Here is a 19,771-nt window from a genome sequence, read left to right as displayed (position 1 = left end):
ATTGTAGGATTGTGGACTTTGGCCCATGAAATTCTATTCAGGTTTTCTAAAGAAAAAGCTCTTCTCTGGCTCAGGGGCTTTCTGCTCACTGAAAGGCCTGCTGCTAACAAGAGCTTCTCAAAGTAGTAAGCTAGAATTTTTTATTACAGAAAGTGGTAAGCTACCTAAGTATATGTGTAGCTACCAGCTCCTCTATAATAAATAATAATGATAAAAATACACAAAGGACATACTTTAATTTTAAGGGCTATTTTTCAATCAGTCTCAGTGTTTTCTCTGATTTCTGCACTCACTTTTGCATATGCAAAAGTCAGTCAATAATCTGTACCTGCAAAAATGGGCACAAAGAAACAGGCCAAGGCTGAAATCTGGCCTAAATGGTCTTAATTAAAACCCAAAAACAAAGCAATGAAAAATTAAGGATTAAGCTATTATAATCTTATTATGCCTCTGTATTGCAGCACATACTGTATATGTGCTAGATCACATCATTGTCAGAGACATCTGTGAACTGTCTAAGCACAATGCGGCACATTAAGGACAGGAGTTTCAGCTTTTAACTAATTTTTTTTTGATTGATGGTCCAATCTTACCTCAGCTGAAGTCAATGGGAATTTTGTCATTGAGTTCACCGGGAGAAGAATCAGATTCTACGTGAGTTTAAGGTATCAAGAGCAAATCCTCCCTCTGCCTCCACAGCCACATATCACATGAAATACAGCAGGACTGGTACGGTTGTACTACATGAGGAGAGTTGGGTGCTCCATGCCCGCTACAGAGCTGTGTTCTGTGGCTTTGATCTAAAGCTCACTGAAATCAACAAAAGACTTTCCACCAATTTCAGTGGGCTTTGAATCAGGTCCTATAAAAGCGGGAGTGCTGTTCTGCTATTAGAGTAAGACCTGGGAGAGGACTGTCTTTATCCTCCATCCCAACTGCCAGAAAAACTTCCTGAGCCAAGCCCACTGACTCAGGGTTGAAGCAGAGACCTGGATAAGAACCTGAATCTATCTTTATTGTCATCTTTCCTCTTTAATTTCACTTTTTATTTAAAAGTAATGTGAAAAAATCAATATCCCTCATCCAAATGTTAGGGATTTGGGGACATCAGACTGATTTCAATGCAAGTGTATGAGAAACCCATTAAAATATGGCTTATTTGTCAACACCAGATCAATCAGCTCTTTCATGAAACCTCTGATTTCTTTTTTTAAAATCAACTCTTCTTTTTTAATTATGGGCAAGAATCTACCCTATAATACACAACTTTGACTATAAGTGGGAGTTGAACATGAGGATCTGTGGGAAGAATTTATCCCTAAGAATTTAGAGGAAGAAACTTCAGTGAACCAAATACAATGCATTTATAATGACATAGGTTACAAATAATTTTTTAATTATATTTTTAAATTAAATGTAATGTATTTTAATAAGGGCATCTTATGCTTCTCTTTTTCATCATATGTACAGAGTAAGGTTAAATATTGGATACAGTTTATATGAAGTAATTCCTCGTTTACTGGTATTTTAAAGTGGCTATCCCTCTGAGCCTATTACTATTTATTAATTTGACCACGTGTACCAATTTTATTACTTATCAATGATAGTCATCTTAATACATTATTTTAATCAATATTTTACAGCTAGTTATCCACATCCCAGTATCCGTGCCAATGAAATGAACAATAGTGTTCTCTACAGTGGACAAGAACCAAGAATTTAAGTAATTCAGTTCCCTTCTTGGCATTAACAATTTGTGTTTATGCCAGCAGAGATATTCAAAGCAAATCGAGGGCAATCTTGCTGAGAAAGCATGAGTTAGAGTTTTCAAACCACTGTGCTACTGACCACTGTCAACAAAAATACTATGTCATATCCTGGGCAAAAAATTAGAAACTGCAAATTCATGCCACTTACTTTAATACTAACAGCAGCCACAACTGCCTCCACAGTTAAGCAAAATATTAAGAAATGCTGAACTTAATGAAACCAGGATGAGATGCCATAGTGAAACCAAGGAGAACAGTCACTTCAAAACACTTAGCAGAAAACCTATATAAACTAGTACAATGGTCAACCATTTTTCATGGTACAATACGTCTTTTAAATCACTTACCCGAGCTACACTTCTAGAAGAATAAAACCTCTAGTAACAATTAGCTGTAATATTTTCCTGGCAAGGCTAAAGCACACCGATACTAATTGCACATTGACACAATAAGAAATAGTGACCTAGTTCCATGTTTATAAGCTTTTCTTAAAATTAACTTCATTTTAGTTCATAATATGAGGTATGTGTACCCTTCAAGCTGGGGGGTGTAATTCCCAGTTGGAGGAAACATACTTGTGCTAGCTCTCATGGAGCTAATGCACTAAAAATAGAGTGTAGCCATGTCAGTGCATGTGGTGGGACAGGCTAGCTGCCCACCTGAGACCCTACACATGTTCTCGGGGCAGCTAGCCCTTCCCACTGCTCATGCTGCCATGGTGACACACACTATTTTCAGCACACTATCTTGATGAGAGCTAGCGTAAGTATGTCTCCTCCAGCTGGGAATTACACCCCCAGCTCGAAGTGTTGATGTAACCATGGAGAAAAAGAATTCAAAATTAGATCACAGTAGTATGTATTAGAAAGACAGATAGAATGCTTCCAATTAAGCACTCGCTGAAGAGAAACACACTCACTAAACAGGTTTTCCTCCTTGTGTCAGAAGTGAAAGAATGTGATACAGACTGAAAACTGAGGAGAATGATTTTAGGGGAGAAAATACCAAACTTTCAGTGAGACTCCATTGCTTTCAGACAGCCACTAAACTGACATGGATTTGAAGTGGTAGGAATAGACATCTTGACTAAAAGAGCTGTAGCCAAACATTTAAGAGATATAACAGCTCCAACTACAGACCAACAAAGCAATAAATTAAACCCTACTTAATACACTTATGTCATCTAATTTAAATTTTTGTAAACCAGATTGGCTATGTTGTAATTGCTCTGGAGAGCAGTACCTTTGCTTCTCCCCAACGCTAGTTACAATCAGAAACCCAAATCCTGGAGTCCTTACTCAGTCAAAACGGGGTCTTTACTTAAGTAAGGATACCAGGATTTAGCCCAGAATCTCTAAACACTTGGTTCTCTTTTGCAAGCAAGGTAGAAGATGAGATCTCAATATATTAACCTAATCTGTGTTTTGATCTCAGTGATGAAATGACAAGTTTACTGACTTTTTTTACTATGCTGCCTTAATTCTGTAAGCGAAGATAAAACTAACCCCTAAAGTTTCCATTGGACTAAAAATAATAATAATAAAAAAAACTTGGAACTGGTGCAGAAATGCTGACGTAGCTTTGGTATGGCAATATCTCTGGCAGCTGAGTACCACTCCTGAGAAAATGGAATGGTTACAAAATCCCTACATACTTCTTTTGAGTAAAGCATGTAATTCAGATCCCTTTTTGGTTCCATTTGAAGTTTACATGCTGATGCTGCATCCTCATTTTTCTTTTTTCAGCCATACAGAATTAAATTCTTCAATCTCTTCATAATTTTGTATATTACCATTTTAAGACCTGATTCCTATCCCATTTGTGCAGCTTTCTTACAGACTTCAACCAGGTTTAAAAAAAAAAAAAAAAGTTTGCAAATCACTGCTTCATCAGCCCCCAAGCCGTAAGTGTGTGCAAATATTATCTTCTCCACTGTATATTTCTAGGAGGAATTTTTTTAAAATGACTTAAAAGTAAGAAATGAGGGCATTAGTCTTCTCATTCGGTTCACTATACAATATAAAAACTGAACCTGTATTCATTTATTTTAACAGTATGTAAATTAGACCTTCATACATCTACTTTTACAACACTGGTCATTTTTAATTCCAGTCATCTCTCTTTCTAGTATATGATCATTAATATTGAATACTTTATTCTTTAAACATTAAAAAAATTAATTAAGCCACAAAAGCATGCACATGCCTAAACTGAGACACTCATGTTGCTATCACTCTAACCCCTCCCTCCTCACTCCATCCCTCTCTACTATTTGTCTCCGTCATTCCTTCTTGTGCCAGGGCTGACCAAATTTCAGATTGTAAGCTCTTCACTGTACAGACTGTTTCTTTCTTTGTCTTTTCTGAAGTTCCTTTCTGGCACTTTAAGATAATAAATAATTACCATGAAACTTTGATTCTTTCTGCCTCTAACACCAGGAGAAATAAAAAGCAACATTTATGGATTGTTACTCACTTTCAGGCTTTGAATCCACGACTGCATGTTGCATATCTTTCAGCTGGAGCTGCACTCTTTGCAGCCTCTGCTCTGCGTGGAACAGCTTATAAAAGACAATTGACTCTATTAATATATGTACTCTTTTGAAATGCAACAACAAAATATAATATCAACAAGATGCCCAAAATACAAAAAATGGTAACAGTTTGCACCTAGAGAACATCTATTCCACAAGACAAAGGTAGTATGTTCTTACAATGCAAAAACAAATGCTTCAACAATTAATTTAGTTTTATTTGTTTCATTTTAGAATTAAAGAATATGTACTTCTTGAGCTACATGATCATGATGGTCCCTTCTGACCTTAAAGTCTGAGAGTCCATGATTTTTTCTTTATGGCACAAAAACTCTTAACAATTTTTTAAACATCAAAAGATGCTAGTATTCACGAAGTATTCATGGACAAAAAACAGTAACTAGGATCAGGGAGAGCTAAGGGAGGTACTGGATAAGTATCCTTACAGTGCTTTGGCAATGCGGATGAGTTGTTGCAGCCAAGTTTGCGAAGACACTGCCAAGTTTTCTGCTAAGCAGCACCTGCTTGAATAGTATTTTTGTGATTTGGACAAATATCCACTAAGAAGTGAAACTAGCTGAACGTCAAGTTCATTTTACTTGTGGTCTAACCCAGATGTCAAGCTAGGGCTCAACAGCTGAAAGAATCCACTAACTTCTGCACAAGTGCCAAACACAAATGAAGCCTGCAATATTAAAATTTTCGACTTTCTTTCAGTACATTTTGCCAGTTCACATTAGTCGTCAGAAGTTGGCTAGCTGGTATAATAAACAATGCCATCAGACAGCACTGGACTTCGTTAAAAAGTCTTGTTTTGTCCGTGTGACCTGTAAGCAAAGTCCAGCCTGCCATTCTGATACCAACCACTTCCAATCAAGCATGTTATATCTATGATACACATGATCTTCAAGTTGGAAAGACAAAATCGCAAGGTTACTCTTGAACCCACATCCCAGAGAACAGGCTAGTGCAATGCCATTGTGTTTGTTTCTGCTATTTCCCATCTTAAATCTTAATGGAAATGCATACAAGTACAAACCATATCAAATCAATATTTGCTCACTACAATAAATTCAATTCTCTGTCTCTCAGAAATACAATAATATGGCACAGAGCACAGAGTTCTTAAGTGGCCTTGATGTCAGTGGCAGTTAAGACTGCCAAACACTTGAGAGGTGCTCAGCACCCTGCTGGATCAAGCCCCTAGTATAGAAATTTACTAAAACATTCCTATTAAAAATAGGTTTTAATTTCCTGGGGGAGCATATAGACATGGTCACCTAATATCATCTTCAGTGTTACTCTTTTAAAAACCTACCTAGGGCTCATCCCCAAATAAAGCCAAACATCTATTTCCTTATGTTTAACAGATTTGCTTTTACATGGATACCTGATTCTTTTGTTCTTGCTTCTGCTGGGCTAAAGATTCTTCTCTCTCTTTCTCTACTCGAAGCTGTCTTGCTATTTCAAGCATTCGTTGATGGTTTTGCACCGTCTCCACCTAGAGCACATGGATAAATAGTGCACGTTACTGTCAGATAGTTGAGAAATAAATTAGCGTGATCATGTGTCTCACAAAGCCACTTAGCACTTCCTTTCCATATATATTGCTACTTAGAGATGACAGTAAGGCACTGGATTCAAGGTCCTTAAAAGCTTTGGACTATTGCCTAGGGAGATTCCCTTTCCGTCAATTAGTTATTCAATTCCTTCCTCAGACATACAGCATGATCATCTTAATCCTTGTTTGCATTCCTAAATCAGAGTTGCAAGCCAAGGACTGTGACACTGAAATGTTACAATGTTACTTCTCTCATTACCCTCTTCTTAAGACGCTCCACTCTCTTGATGAGCTGATCCTTCTCCTCTTCCATTGCAGTGATATCCTACAAAGCAGGAAAAATAAACAAAATACTAATGTACTTACAATATTATAATATAGGAGTTGGGCCAGATTCTGTTACAGTCAAGTAAATGTGGAGTAAGCAAAATCTGAATCTGTCCTTTTACATACTGATACACTTGCAACTTCATTGATTCATGATCTAATCATCCAAGGCTCTAGTCCCGCTCTCTCTTTCGTCTTATCACTCCAGCCCTCACAATCTTTATGTAGAACAGGCTAGATGACAGTATAGCATTCACCATGTAATTATTGTGCACATTTAAAATGTGAGCACATGGATTTCTTTGATGATTAGAAAAAAAAATGAAGACAACTCCAAATTTAATCCTGTAACGTGTATGCTCTTAAAAGCTGCCATCATGTCCACTTCTATGCAGATAGATGTTTGAATTCCAGTTTTGCATTCAGTTACATACGAGAGCTGCATTCTGCCATTTTTCCAGTGAAATTACATTTAAAGAGATACTCTGTTTCTCCTCTCACATCATTGTAAAACAATGGAGAGACATCACTGTAAAAGAAGGGTAAGTGACAACAGTAATCAGACCCATGGTTTATAAACAGTCACTATATATTTAGGCCACAATCCAGCATAGCACTTAAACACATGCTTAACTTTAAGCACGCGAGCCGTCCCACTGAAAAGCTAGGCATGTGCTTTGCTCCATTAGGGTCTCTATGAAAATACTGTAATTTAATAATAACACCACCTAGATTATCATAACTGAAATAACTTTTATAATTGAGTTTACTTTTCAACATTTCTGTTGCTTTCAATTGACTCCTAAGTCACTTAGGTGCTTCTGAAAATGTTACCCTACATTACTAAAGAAAGAGGTTTTATAGACAATGTGTGTTCAGAGGGAAATGTAGTGTTAATATTTGAAAATCATTATTGAGGCCAGTCCTATGTCTTGGCAGCACTGCTTCACAATGTGCTGCAGAAGACCTAGTTCTGAGCGTGACCTTAGGTCTCGTTCTTCCTTTGTCAGCAGAGAACTAGTCCAGCTAAGCAGAACAAAGCTGCAGTATCTATTAGCGATGACCTGCACACACTAGGTACTGCAGTGGGCCCATGGAACTGATGAAAATGAAACAAACCGACTTAAGTTACAATCTGGACAAAACTGTTGCAAATCTATGGTTTCCTTTGGGTTGTTTGTTTTTTTTACCCGTCTTATTTCTGCAGTGGAGAAGCCAGAAGTCTTGAGCTGCTCACATTCCTTATGCAGGTTTTTAAAGGCTTCCATCAGATCTTCATACTACAAAACACAGGGGAAAGAAAAACTTCAAAGAAAGCACTGTATCTAATAAGTTGCACATCACTACATTCCTTTTTAGTAATACCATATGTGCACAAAGATCAGCAATGTGAACACAGGGTCATTTAGCTGTTTTCTCATCTGAAAAATAGTCAACATATAAAGTAGACATTCACATTTATTACATCATTGCAGCCAACAACCTTTTATTTGAGGGTGCTCTCATGAACCCCACAATTTCTCCCTTGCTTTAATGTTTTCTCAGTGATACATATTGCAGCCAACACAGTTGTAACTAAGGGCAGGTCTACACTAAGGGCGGGGGTCGAACTAGGCTACGCAAGTTCAGCTACGTGAATAGCATAGCTGAACTCGAAGTACCCTAGTTCGAACTACTTACCCGTCCAGACGCCGCGGGATCGAAGTCCGCGGCTCCAAGGTCGACTCCGCCACCGCCGTTTGCAGTGGTGGAGTACCGGAGTCGACCGGAGCGCGCGGGGAGTTCGAACTACCGCGTCTAGATTAGACACGATAGTTCGAACTCCAAGAAGTCGAACTCACCGCGTCGACCCGGCAGGTAAGTGTAGACTAGCCCTAAGGAAGACTTGCTTGGCTCCATGGGGAGATAATCCATGTATGTCCTCAGTAAGAGTCATTGGTCGGTTGGTGTATGGTCTGAGTACACTTCCTGTGTAACCTAAGAGCCCAGAGAGGAAAATCTTGATCTGAGGATGCAAATACAAGTTTCACAAACTTCTTGATCCTGACCACTCTGGCGTCACTCCAACAAAGCACTTAAGCATGTGAGTAGTCCCACAGAATGTAACTGGGGCCAGAGTGCTTAGCCCTTGCAGAATTGAGACCAATGTGCTCAGATGCTACAGCTACAGTATAAATACTACAACAGATTTGATAGAAGATAGTATACCGCATGCTACTTCTAAGACATTGCGTTCCCACCAGTGATCCTAAACTGAGAGTCAATGTGAAAGTAAGTGCAGGTAGAGAAATAATACCAGAAGACCTAGAGAGTTTAGAAATACAGATAGGAAATAAAATTAGATTAAATTTGGAAAAATGCAAACTAATATCCAGGGAAAGATAATGGCCACAGAAACACAGACATTAAATAAGATGGAGAAATCTAAAAACTGACCTGCAAGTGCTCTCTTACTCCCTTGCAAGAGCAAATTAGATAAGAATGTTCAACACAATATGAGAAAAGTATCATATCTCAAAGCAGTGAAGTGATTATTCCTTTCTAAATAACTCTGGTGAGATAGCAACTGGAATACTACATTTTGTTCTAGGCACTTCAATATCAGACACATACTGACAAAGTGGAAGGAATTCAGAGAACAACAACAAAATTATTAAGGGCTCGAGGGACTGATTTACAAGAAAATAGTAAAAGATTAAATACATGTAGCGTGGCTAAGTGACAAATAGAGAGGGACACACGATAGGATGTATGCATCAATGATGACAAGGAATTATTTACAAAGAGGTGGGAGTAGAAACATGACTAAGGGCTTGTCTATATGGGACATTACTTCATGACAAGCCAGGTATTAATCTACAGTGGACACTACTACTGCACACTAAAAGTTCCATAGTGTGCTTTGATGTAGTGTTGACTGAAATGGGATTCTTTCAAAGTGCACTACAGAACTTTTAGTACACTGTGGCACTGTCCATCTAGGACATTACTGTGTGGCCAACTGCTGCGCTATAGATTCACACCCTGGCTTACTATGCAGTAACATCCTGTATAGACAAGCCGTGGAGTAGTGGGGTGACACTGTGGCCTTTAGGCACTACGGCAGTATAAATGATAAATAATAATAGTAAAAGAAAAATGGATGATGATGATAATTAAAGCTTTCATACACAGAGATCAGTTAGCTTGTGGAACAGTTTCCCAAGGGCAGTGATGGAAGTCCAGAGCTTGGGACATTTAAAACAAGACTGGCTAAAGCCCTAGAAAAGTATACTATAAACAACAATCTTGCACTGATATCTGTGGATGATGAGATTATCTGGAAGGGCTTTTCCATTTCTGTTTTCTATGATCCTTCTTCATTTGGGATCCAGAGACACTGTTTAGTTACATACTCATGGTGAAGTGTGCATAGTTGGTATTTTCTTTGGCTTTCTTTTGTTGCTTGACAGATTCCTCTTTCCAAATGAGGCACAGTCCAGGCAAGAGGCTGCACTCAGATGATCCACCTCTCAGTAGCTCATGGACTGGGAGGCTTAAAGCCAATAGTATCCACCTGGGAAAGACTCAGTCTTTCATGAATGGGAGATACACTTGAGTGAAGGCCAGTATAGTATGTTGGACCATAACAAGAGTATGGTTAGCCAGTTTCATTGGATGGAACTACCAGTGGAGAAGGAGTACACACAGCACATGCAACAGGAGACACACACAAGCAACCCAGGAAAGCTTATAGGTTCAGTGATGGCATGACTATCAATGCCATGGGGGCAAGTTCATCAAAGATTGGCCAGAGAGATTTAGGTCTATATTTTCTTGGTTATTTAATATAAACTACAGCCAATTTGATGTGCAGATCATAGCATGGCCTGGAAACTGGTAATTTCTTCAAGTCAACTGCTTAAGTAATTGGAAAAATACAATTAAGCAAAGTACCATATACCAAAGAAACCTGCATTAGCTATGCTACTTCCAAGAAGTCATTTGTGAATTGTTGATGTCTATCCCTAAAATACAATGTTGTACATTTGCATAGCTAGATACAGTCAGTGAAACTCGATTAACTTCATCAGCATTTAAATACTCTCACGTGATAATGTCAAATTGCATAAAAGCTGGTATATTATTCCAGCTTCTATTTTGAACTAGTCAGTACAGTATTAGTTTAATAATATAGTTATATTATTCTAATCCCAAAAAGGAACACAATTTACGTAATGGAAACAAGAGAGTTGGATATTTATACAAATTAGGACTGCCACATACTGAACAAACATACAATCTACATTCCTTTTTCTAACTGCTGCTTCTGTTTAGTTATTTTAAAGTTATAAAATCAGAGATTGACGATGATAAAAAAAGGGGGGGGGGTATTGTCCAAACCTCCATGCAGCTATACAGCTTTTGTGATGCATAACAAGTATAATGAGTTCTACTTGTTACAAACGTTCCATAATATTGATTTAATGAATGACTGTACCTAATGAAATGCACTAAAAATACTGCATAGAAATTAAGTAACCATTTAACTCAGATAATATAAATTTGAACACACATCTTAATTACATTTCATTGGCTTTAAATTTCAGATTTCAGACCCACCCAATGTGACTACTTAAGATCCACATTTAAGGTTCACAAAAAAATGCTGGAATATCACCCTTGGCAACTGAAGTCCTTTGTTTATCCACAGAACATAGATATCTGTCTGCTAGAAATTGGATAGCCCACCAATACATTTTACTTGAGTAATCAAAAAGCAATTAGAAGACAATGGCATGTAGTCACTAATGTCTGGGGACAGATTATGAGTTACCTACAGTGAAAAACTCCACGGCCTTGTCTAGAATAGAAAAAACGTATGTTAGCTCAGATATTAAAAACTTGGTGGTGGTTTTTTAAAAAAGTGTTAAACCCTGTCTACATTAGGTGTTAACATGGTTTTTAACACCACTTATTTAAAAGGTGTAGCTAACTCACTTTTAAAAACACATTTTTTCTTAGTCTGCCCAAGCAATAATCCCCTAAACCATCCCTTTTTGCCTTTCCTTTTACCTATTTTATTAATTTAAAATAATAACTGGGTAGCAAATTCATCTAAAACACTACCTGTTTGTTGGTGTCAGCCACGGTATCATCCTGAAGAAACTCAGCTGGCACTTCAAGTTTAATTAAGAAACGTGCCAGATAGGCTCTTTTCTTGAGTTCATTAGTCCGTTGAAGGAGCCAGTGTAAGACGGGATGAATCACAGGTTTGCTTCCAATAACTAAACCCTGGCGGAATGTACTCCTAAATAATAATAAAAAACAGTAAGTCTCCAACTAAAGAACACTGCTTTGGAGCAAACACTATTAGCAATTTTTATGATTCTCTCCCCGACCTGCTAATGCTTTTCTCTAATGTTGCTGCCAGTTTGCTGACCACAGGCCCAATTTTGCTGCCCTTATGCAGGCAGAATTCCCACAGAAGTCAGTGAACAGAGATTGCAGCAATGGATCTTGTGTTTCTGAGGTATCCTCCAGAAAACTAGAAGATCTGAGAATGGCCTGGGTTATCAGACTACAAAGTGGTACAGGATGAGTGCAGTACAGACCGATGGGCCTGGTCTCTATGGGAAGGTGATGACCCTACTAGTCATACAGCACCCTCTACTGGCTAACTTATTGAATATCACAAGATACAAAAGCGAAGGTAGCACAACAGTGGACCAAATCAACAAGGACAGGATTGAGAAGCAACTCCCAAACCCTTGAATTCTTTACTACCACAAGCAAAGTGTGCCATATACTATACATCTCCTAGGGGTTCATGGAAGAAATATTTTCAGAACATCTGCATATTAAGTGGAACAATCAGTTTCTATACTTGAGTGATTGACAGTACTATTTAAACAGTAGAACAAAACAATAACTTCTAAATAGAGATATATTGATGAATGAGTCTGAAAATGAAAGAATTTGGTACAAATATATCATTTTCTCTTTGAATCAAGAAAAGGATATTGGCAATGGCAGAAGAATTAATAAGACAGACGTTCAAGTAACAAATTATAAAATCTGAAGACATACAATATTTTTACATAGAGTAGATCATTTTAGTATTTGTCTGCAACTAAAATAGATAGTCAAAAAAGCAAACAGGATGTTAGGAATCATTAAAAAAGGGATAGAGAATATCTTATTGCCCTTAAATAAATCAATGGTACATGCACATCTTGAATTTTGAGCATAGATGTGGTCTCCCCATCTCAAAAAAGATATACTGGCATTAGAAAAGGTTCAGAGAAGGACAACTCAAATGATTAGGGGTTTGGAACGGGTCCCATATGAGGAGAGATTAAAGAGGCTAGGACTTTTCATCTTGGAAAAGAGGAGACTAAGGGGGGATATGATAGAGGTATATAAAATCATGAGTGGTCTGGAGAAAGTGAATAAGGAAAAGTTATTTACTTGTTTCCGTAATATAAGAACTAGGGGCCACCAAATGAAATTAATGGGCAGCAGGTTTAAAACAAATAAAAGGAAGTTCTTCTTCACACAGTGCACAGTCAACCTGTGGAACTCCTTACCTGAGGAGGTTGTGAAGGCCAGGACTATAACAGGGTTTAAAAGACAACTAGATAAATTCATGGAGGTTAAGTCCATTAATGGCTATTAGCCAGGTGGGTAAGGAATGGTGTCCCTAGCCTCTGTTTGTCAGAGGGTGGAGATGGATGGCAGGATACTGCAGATGATACTTACAGGTCAGTAATACTTCCTGGAGGTTTGTATTTAAGGATACCAAGAAGGCTCAACATTCGTTTAGCTGTTTGCTCTGGCATCTCCTCTCTAATGTCAACAACATGCTGAAAAGCAAAAAAACAAATACTGTATTACCATGCATAGGTCAAATTGTTAGCCACGCAGATCTAAAGGACGGGACTTGATCCACCCATTATATGATATATTATAACATGTGACTGACATAAGTGAGGTGTCACATACAGAACACCACTCTAAGAGCCAAGTTCTGATTCCCTTTGGACTCTTTCCCCATACGTGTGCTTAGGCAACTTTTTTCAGACCTGTATTCTGGCTGGCCATAGGCCCACAGTCTGCCAGTCATACAGATTACTTCTGCCAAGAGTAACAGTAATCCTGACAAGACAATTACATTGTGGGCAAGGTCATTACTCAGATATATAGCCCACACCTTCTGATCTAAAAACCTATTCCCCTCCATAGGTCAGCACTCATAGAACCCGAGGATCAATTGTGGACTGTCAGCTCCTTTGCTTTGTTGGGCACAAGGGCAAAAGTTGCATCCCAGAGTTTCTGTCTGATTTCTGCTTCTACCACTCTTGAGAGCAAGCCTTCTAATGCCCATGTATGTTTAAACTCCAGCCTTACCTTTGGGTCAATCTCCCCCAGAACATCATTGAGAAGCTGCAATAGCTGCATTGACTCCAGTGAGTCAAATGTGATTAAATTATAGTTCTTCTTAAAAGGCTCCTTATTGAGCTTCTCAACAATTGATTTGATTTGATCACTCATAATTGGGTCTTGAAAACAATCCTGCAGAAAAGAAAGTGGGAGGGGGGAAAATCCATTCAGTGGAATAGATGGGGAGCGGGATAGCTCAGTGGTTTGTGCATTGGCCTGCTAAATCCAGCGTTATGAGTTCAATCCTTGAGGGGGCCATTTACGGATTGGTCCTGCTTTAAGCAGGGGGTTGGACTAGATGGTCTCCTGAGGTCCCTTCCAACCCTAATAATCTATGATTCTAATGAAATATGTGAACCTCTGTATGCCATAAAACTCCTGTGATGGGTGGGGTGGGGAAGAGGAATATTGCAAAATAGGAAGCATGCAAACCCTGCCTAGTGCATTGCCTTTTATCATGAGGGCTTATCTACACTTGGAACTGTAGCACTTCAGTGTAGACATTACCTACACCAGTAGGAGGAGTTTTCCCATGGGGATAGCTAATCCACCTCACCAAGAGGTGGTAGCTAGGTCAATGGTGGAATTTTCCAATCCACCTAGAGCTGTCTATGTGGGGGTTACATTAACTTAACTAGTCAGTCAGCAGTGTGGATTTTTCACACTCCTGAATGACCTAGCTGGGTTGACCTAACATTTTAGTTTAGACAACAGAAAGAAATGTACATTGAAACATTTGTATTTACTAGCAAAAAGTAGTTCATGGACTCAAGAAGCCCTTGTGGGTCATCCCAGCCTGGCTGCAATTACTGCACAGGGTCTCTGTAGAAGAGACCTTTATAGGTACCAGGTGGACCCCATAGCCTCCCCAACACAGGAACTGACCCCTATGGGTGACAGAGGAACCCCAGGAGGAACCCCAGATCCTCCCCCACAGCAGGGACTGATCCCTACGGGTGACAGAGGAACCCCAGATCGTCCCCACAGCAGGGACTGATCCCTATGGGTGCTAAGGGAATCCCAGATCCTCCCCACAGCAGGGACTGATCCCTACGGGTGCCGGGGTGTGTGTGTCTCATCACTCTGTACAATGGGACTGATGGGGACCCTGTATCAATCCCCTCAGCGGGGACCTGGGGGAACCCATATCAATTATCACAAAGGGACCTGATCCCACTAGCTGCCGGGAACCCCTGTATTCTTCCTTGCATCAGAGACCGACCCCGGGATGCCGGGGGGGCCCTGGATCCTTCTCCAGAGTAGGACACGCCCCCATAGCTGCCCGGGCCTCCCCGTGTTACTCCCTACAGCCGGGACTGCTGGGAACCTTGTATCTACCCCATCGCCGGGGCCGACCGCAAGGGACCTCGGCGCTGCTCCGCGCAGGACCCCACCCCCTCGCCCCGGCCCCCGTTACCTGACCTCCTGCCCCAGCTACCCGTTGTCGTTCCCCCCTCCTCCTTCTCCTTCTCCCCAAGAGTTTTTCTCCTAGTTACCAGGCCCTTGGTAACGGTTGCTAGGGCAGAGTGGCGCCCTTACTTCCGGTCACGTGGCGTACATGACGACAGGAACGGGCCATTGCGCTCCAAGACGGGGAGGGGGATGGGCGGGAAGGCGCATGCGCAGTTTGAGGCAGTGAAGGCCTTTGGGGTGCTCTCTGCTTCCCCACAGGTTCAGGGGGAGGGAGGAGGGGCGAATTGCAGCCTATGTGTGAGCAGGTGTAAAGGTGGAGCCGGAGTGGGCCCCAGTGGTAACCCTGCCTGGATGCCCCCCCAGCTGTGACTCCACCTGGCACATGGGTGTGAGCTGCCCACGTTGCAGTGTGCATCACCAGCTGGGCTGCCTCTGACTCTGGCCAGAAGTGGGCTTCAGCAAGGAGAGCTCGGGGGTTGCTCCCAGCACCTGTCCTTACACCACAGTCAGTGCCCATTTCTGTTGGGGCTTATTCATAACTCGATCTCCTGTTGAGCCCTTTTCATCAGGAGGTAACAAATTGCTTTACAAGAATCATTGAATTGAGCCTCTAGACCCAAGTACTTCTCTCATTTGATAAAGGAGTAAAATGAGGAGAATGTGGGTTTTGGTTTTCTTTTTAATTTGGACCTGATTACCCTAGTATCTGAATATCCATAATTGCTAACAAATAAATATGAATCTCATTGGAGAAAATAACCGTGTAACACATTTCAGGCAGGTGGGTGAGTATACCAGTCTTTGCAGTTTTATCATCTCTGGAATTCCAAAATGTTTCCAGTTGTATTAAAAAATAAATAGCTTGCTGTTAATCATCCTCTTCCAATGTTTATTCTTTTTCAACATCAGGGTGCATAAATTGATTTGCAAATGTAAATAATTTAACTTTGTATTTCTTATTTTATTTTCTGATATGCTGTATGTGAGCTGTGTTTTCTGTTTCAAAGATGGGGAGCGTAATTCTTGTCTCATTCTAGTGTGGCTCCATTAACTTCAAAGGATTTACACCTGTATAATATCCCAATCCTGAAAAGATGAATGCATAGGACTTCATAAGAACAGCCATATTGGGTCAGACCAATGGTCCAACTAGCCCAGTATCCTGGCTTCTGACAGTGGCCAATGACAGGTGCTTCAGAGGGAATGAACAGAACAGGGAATCATCGAGTGATCCATCCTCTGTCACCCATTCCCAGCTTCTGGCAAACAGAGGCTAGGGACACCATCCCTGCTCATCCTGGCTAATAGCCATTGATGGACCTATCCTCCATGAACTTAACTAGTTGTTTTTTGAATCCTATTATAGTCTTAGCCGTCACAACATTCTCTGTCAAAGAGTTTCACAGACTGACTGTGCGTTGTGTGAAAAAATACTTCCTTTTGTTTTGCCCTTTAAAAACTAGATCATGTTCCTTTGCTACTACTAGTCTTTATATTGACCTTTAGTAATCCTTAGTTCCCAGAAGAGATTCACTTTCCTTTCACATGCTTTCCTGATTTTTTTAAGCTCTCTTTTCCTCAATTGAGTGTTTGGAATATTTGTACTACACAGGGGGAGTAACTTGAGAGTGTCTTCCTGTGGTGCTACTGTTACCAATTTTGGCCCCTACAGGCTGCTCTGGTGGTGTATAGAGGGCCATAAAGGAGCCACAAATGACATGGGGAGAATTCCCCCAGTGCTGGAGCAGCATAGAGGCGACATAAGCCCCCTTTCCCCAGTCCCAATGAGGGGATGTGCCTGTAGCATTCAGAGCTATGAGGATTCTGGGGTGTGGCACAGCCACAAGGAGGCTGCTGCTGAGGTTCTTCTACCTTACACCACAGACTATTTTAGCCCCCACAGGGCCCAAAATCAAGGCAACGCAAAGGTAGCTTCAAGCCAGGTTTGCCGTCTCCCCTTGGGCTTCGTCTCTCAGGAGGCCCAGCACAGAATCTGCCCCATTCATGTTTATCAAGAGCACAAAGAGTAGTCAGGGAAAGGAGTGGGTTTGAGTGCCATATAAAGTGTCAACATAAAAACAAAACAAGATAAAAATACCTATCTATCCTAGTATAAGCCTTTATGGTTTGCTAATTCAAACCCTGGTTGAGGTGAAGGAAGGAGGGAGCCACCTCCAGTTTGAGAACCAATGCTTTATAATTACTGTAGGGTGTATTCTATTTATTTTCCATTTACATTGTACATTTGTCATGACCCAATGTGCATATTATGTGATTATACTTTTTCATAAAATAATAAGAATTAAAAAACTTAATTTGTCTTTTTCTGTGCCCCTCAGCTTTGCGTGCCCGAGGCAAGTGCCTCACTTGCCTCGCCCTTGTTACGGCACTGGTGTGGGGTGGCACGATTTGAGAAGGCCACGGAGGATCCTGAGGCAACCTTTGACCTGTGTGGCTTCATAGCCCTTTCTTCTAGGCGTCCCACACATGCACACATCCAGCCTAAACCAGCCAGAGTGCTAACCCAGATTTCCACATCCAGAGTTCGTCTGACTCCAGTGTCAACAGGCCAAAGCAGAGCCTAAGTTCCCTAACTACCAGCCGTCTGCTTAGAAAATCAAGCTTTATCTCCATCTCCTGGCTTTCTGGCATCACAACATAGGCCATGAAACTTCACACACATGTGAGAGGGATGATGTTTTCATCATAGCATAAGGAGAGTTGCAGGCAGGAGACAGCTGGGATATATGGGTCATGTAGGTGAAGCGGTATCTGGATGGGGTCCCACAAAACATAGGTGGGTGGTTTTGTGGCTCTCATACACACCCAGGTATAGCATCCATATCCCCTGGAATAGTTCAGATGGAGGTGTCACAGGCATTTGAACAAGGTTTCCTAATTCTATTACAGTGGTACACAATACTGTATTCATCCCTAAAGCTCTTATTCAGGTGAAACTCACAAAGGGACAAACCTCAGGATTGGGTTTAGTATATTTTGAGCTGTTTGAGAAGAGTTATAGTGAGGGCTTCTTCCAGAGGCTAGGAGAGTAAGAAGAAGAACTAGGCCTGAACAGAAATTAACCAAAATCCTTTGGATCTGCAATCATAGCCCCATTCTCCCTTACAGACACTACTGCATGTATGACTGCCTTGTGAATCTGTGAGGGGAGCTCAACCATGAAAGCCGGCAAATCAGAGTGGAAAGAAACCTGAGCAAATAGAAATCATGCTCAACAGCAAAAGAGAGATCACCTTATATGGGAGCATCCATGGGCAAGGAAATGAATGTATCTGGCCTGGCTGCTAAGGTCAGATCCCAAGCAGATGGAAGAAGTTAATGTGAGTGTGCTTAGGAAGAAAAGAAGACACTCTGAAGAGCAACTCTTTGTCCCAGGTGGAATCCAAGTCCTGTTGTTTTTCCTTTTTGTTATAAATAAGGGGATGTGCACTTAAATCTGAAGGGGTTATGTTAAAATCCATTTCTACTGTATGGCTTTTCAAGTACCTAGATGTATCACAGGTCTTGCTTTGATCCCAATCTGTGTTATTTTTTGCTATTATTTTGTATCACACTTCAAAGTTTGTTGAAATGCTGCTAAGTTTCTCAGCATAGTATACTACAAACCACAGCACCCTTGGATAAAATCAGTGCTGGCATAGGCAATGTCCACTGTGATTCTGTGATTTTATGAACAAGTACCTGCTTACCCCGGGAGCCAATTTGCCCCTGTGTGGTAGGGGATTGTAAATCAATTTTCAAAAAACCCTGCCAACTTAAAATCACACTTCTTTGTGGATTTCTTGTGCCTACTGCTGTCACATGTAACAGCTTAGATGACTATAAACTGAAAAAGATTAGAGGAAACAATGCCTGTTTCTATCTTGTTGAATTTGTTTGTTTTGTGTACTTGTGTCTTTGGTTCTGATGTGGGTCTTTCACACAGCAACAGGGAGAGAGGGAAATTGGCCCTCTGAGCCTTACTTATGAGTCTGATCTGGTGTAATTCACATACTGAGGGCCTGTTTGACCACTGCCCTGCCCCTTATGTGATCATTCACACCAGTGCAGGGTGGGCATACAGCACTAACATTCTAATTTGGAAGCGTATCACACCCACTTTACACTGGTGCAAATGACTATGCAAGGTTCAAGGCAACAAAGAATCAGGCCCTTAATGGAGCCAGAACAAGGTGTAAGCTACACCAGCATAGTCTCCTTTAGACTCATCTCTGCTTGTTTACACTTACATTTTATAGCACTCTAACTTGCTGGCACAGGGGTGTGAAAAATCACCCCCTTGAGCATTCCTGCAGCAGCACTTTGAAGTTTCCAGTGTAGACGTACCTTAGCCCAATGTTTTCAAACCTCTAGGGCAGTGTTTTCCAAACTTGGGGCGCCGCTTGTGTAGGGAAAGCCCCTGGCGGACCAGGCTGGGCTGGTTTGTTTACCTGCCCCGTCCACAGGTGCAGCTGATTGCGGCTCCCACTGGCCGCAGTTCGCTGCTCCAGGCCAATGGGAGCTGCTAGAAGCAGCGGCCAGTACGTCCCTAGGCCCACACCGCTTCCAGCAGCTCCCATTGGCCTGGAGCAGCAAACCGCGGCCAGTGGGAGCCGCGATCAGCTGGACCTGCAGATGCGGCAGGTAAAGCGGCGTCCCAAGTTTGGGAAACACTGGCCTATGTTATACAGGAGGTCAGACTAGAAGATCACAATGGTCTCTTCTGGGCTTGGAATCTATTAATAA

At 41.0% G+C, this 19,771-nt stretch overlaps 2 protein-coding genes across 8 annotated transcripts in view; one reads left to right on the top strand and one right to left on the bottom strand.

Moving 5' to 3' along the window:
- Positions 1–15,171, bottom strand: part of IFT81 (intraflagellar transport 81) — a 67,647-nt gene extending 52,476 nt beyond the window's left edge. The window contains exons 1-8 of one of the 4 annotated variants that reach the window (XM_044989911.1): positions 15,152–15,171; positions 13,580–13,744; positions 12,932–13,035; positions 11,300–11,480; positions 7,381–7,470; positions 6,123–6,188; positions 5,693–5,803; positions 4,245–4,329 (exon numbers count right to left, since the gene is read on the bottom strand). In XM_044989911.1, coding sequence (XP_044845846.1) covers positions 4,245–4,329; positions 5,693–5,803; positions 6,123–6,188; positions 7,381–7,470; positions 11,300–11,480; positions 12,932–13,035; positions 13,580–13,723 — 781 coding nt within the window. In that variant the 5' untranslated portion in view covers positions 13,724–13,744; positions 15,152–15,171. Of the gene's footprint in view, positions 1–4,244; positions 4,330–5,692; positions 5,804–6,122; positions 6,189–7,380; positions 7,471–11,299; positions 11,481–12,931; positions 13,036–13,579; positions 13,745–15,029 lie in introns of those variants that run through there. The other 3 variants (XM_044989909.1, XM_044989910.1, XM_044989913.1) reach the window with 3 other exon arrangements.
- P2RX7 (purinergic receptor P2X 7) overlaps positions 1–19,771 on the top strand; it is an 81,743-nt gene that overhangs the window by 35,851 nt on the left and 26,121 nt on the right. Inside the window, exon 1 of one of the 4 annotated variants that reach the window (XM_044989915.1) lies at positions 15,258–15,806. The exons of 1 other annotated variant lie outside the window; for it this stretch is intronic. In XM_044989915.1, the coding sequence (XP_044845850.1) occupies positions 15,762–15,806 (45 nt within the window). In that variant the 5' untranslated portion in view covers positions 15,258–15,761. Of the gene's footprint in view, positions 1–15,257; positions 15,811–19,771 lie in introns of those variants that run through there. 2 more of the 4 variants (XM_044989919.1, XM_044989916.1) reach the window with 2 other exon arrangements.

The sequence above is a fragment of the Mauremys mutica genome, chromosome 16 (assembly GCF_020497125.1).
Source record: "Mauremys mutica isolate MM-2020 ecotype Southern chromosome 16, ASM2049712v1, whole genome shotgun sequence".
Lineage (NCBI taxonomy): Eukaryota > Metazoa > Chordata > Testudines > Geoemydidae > Mauremys > Mauremys mutica.
The sequence above is the reverse complement of the archived record's forward strand: the minus strand, read 5'-3'. Positions and strand labels throughout refer to the sequence as shown.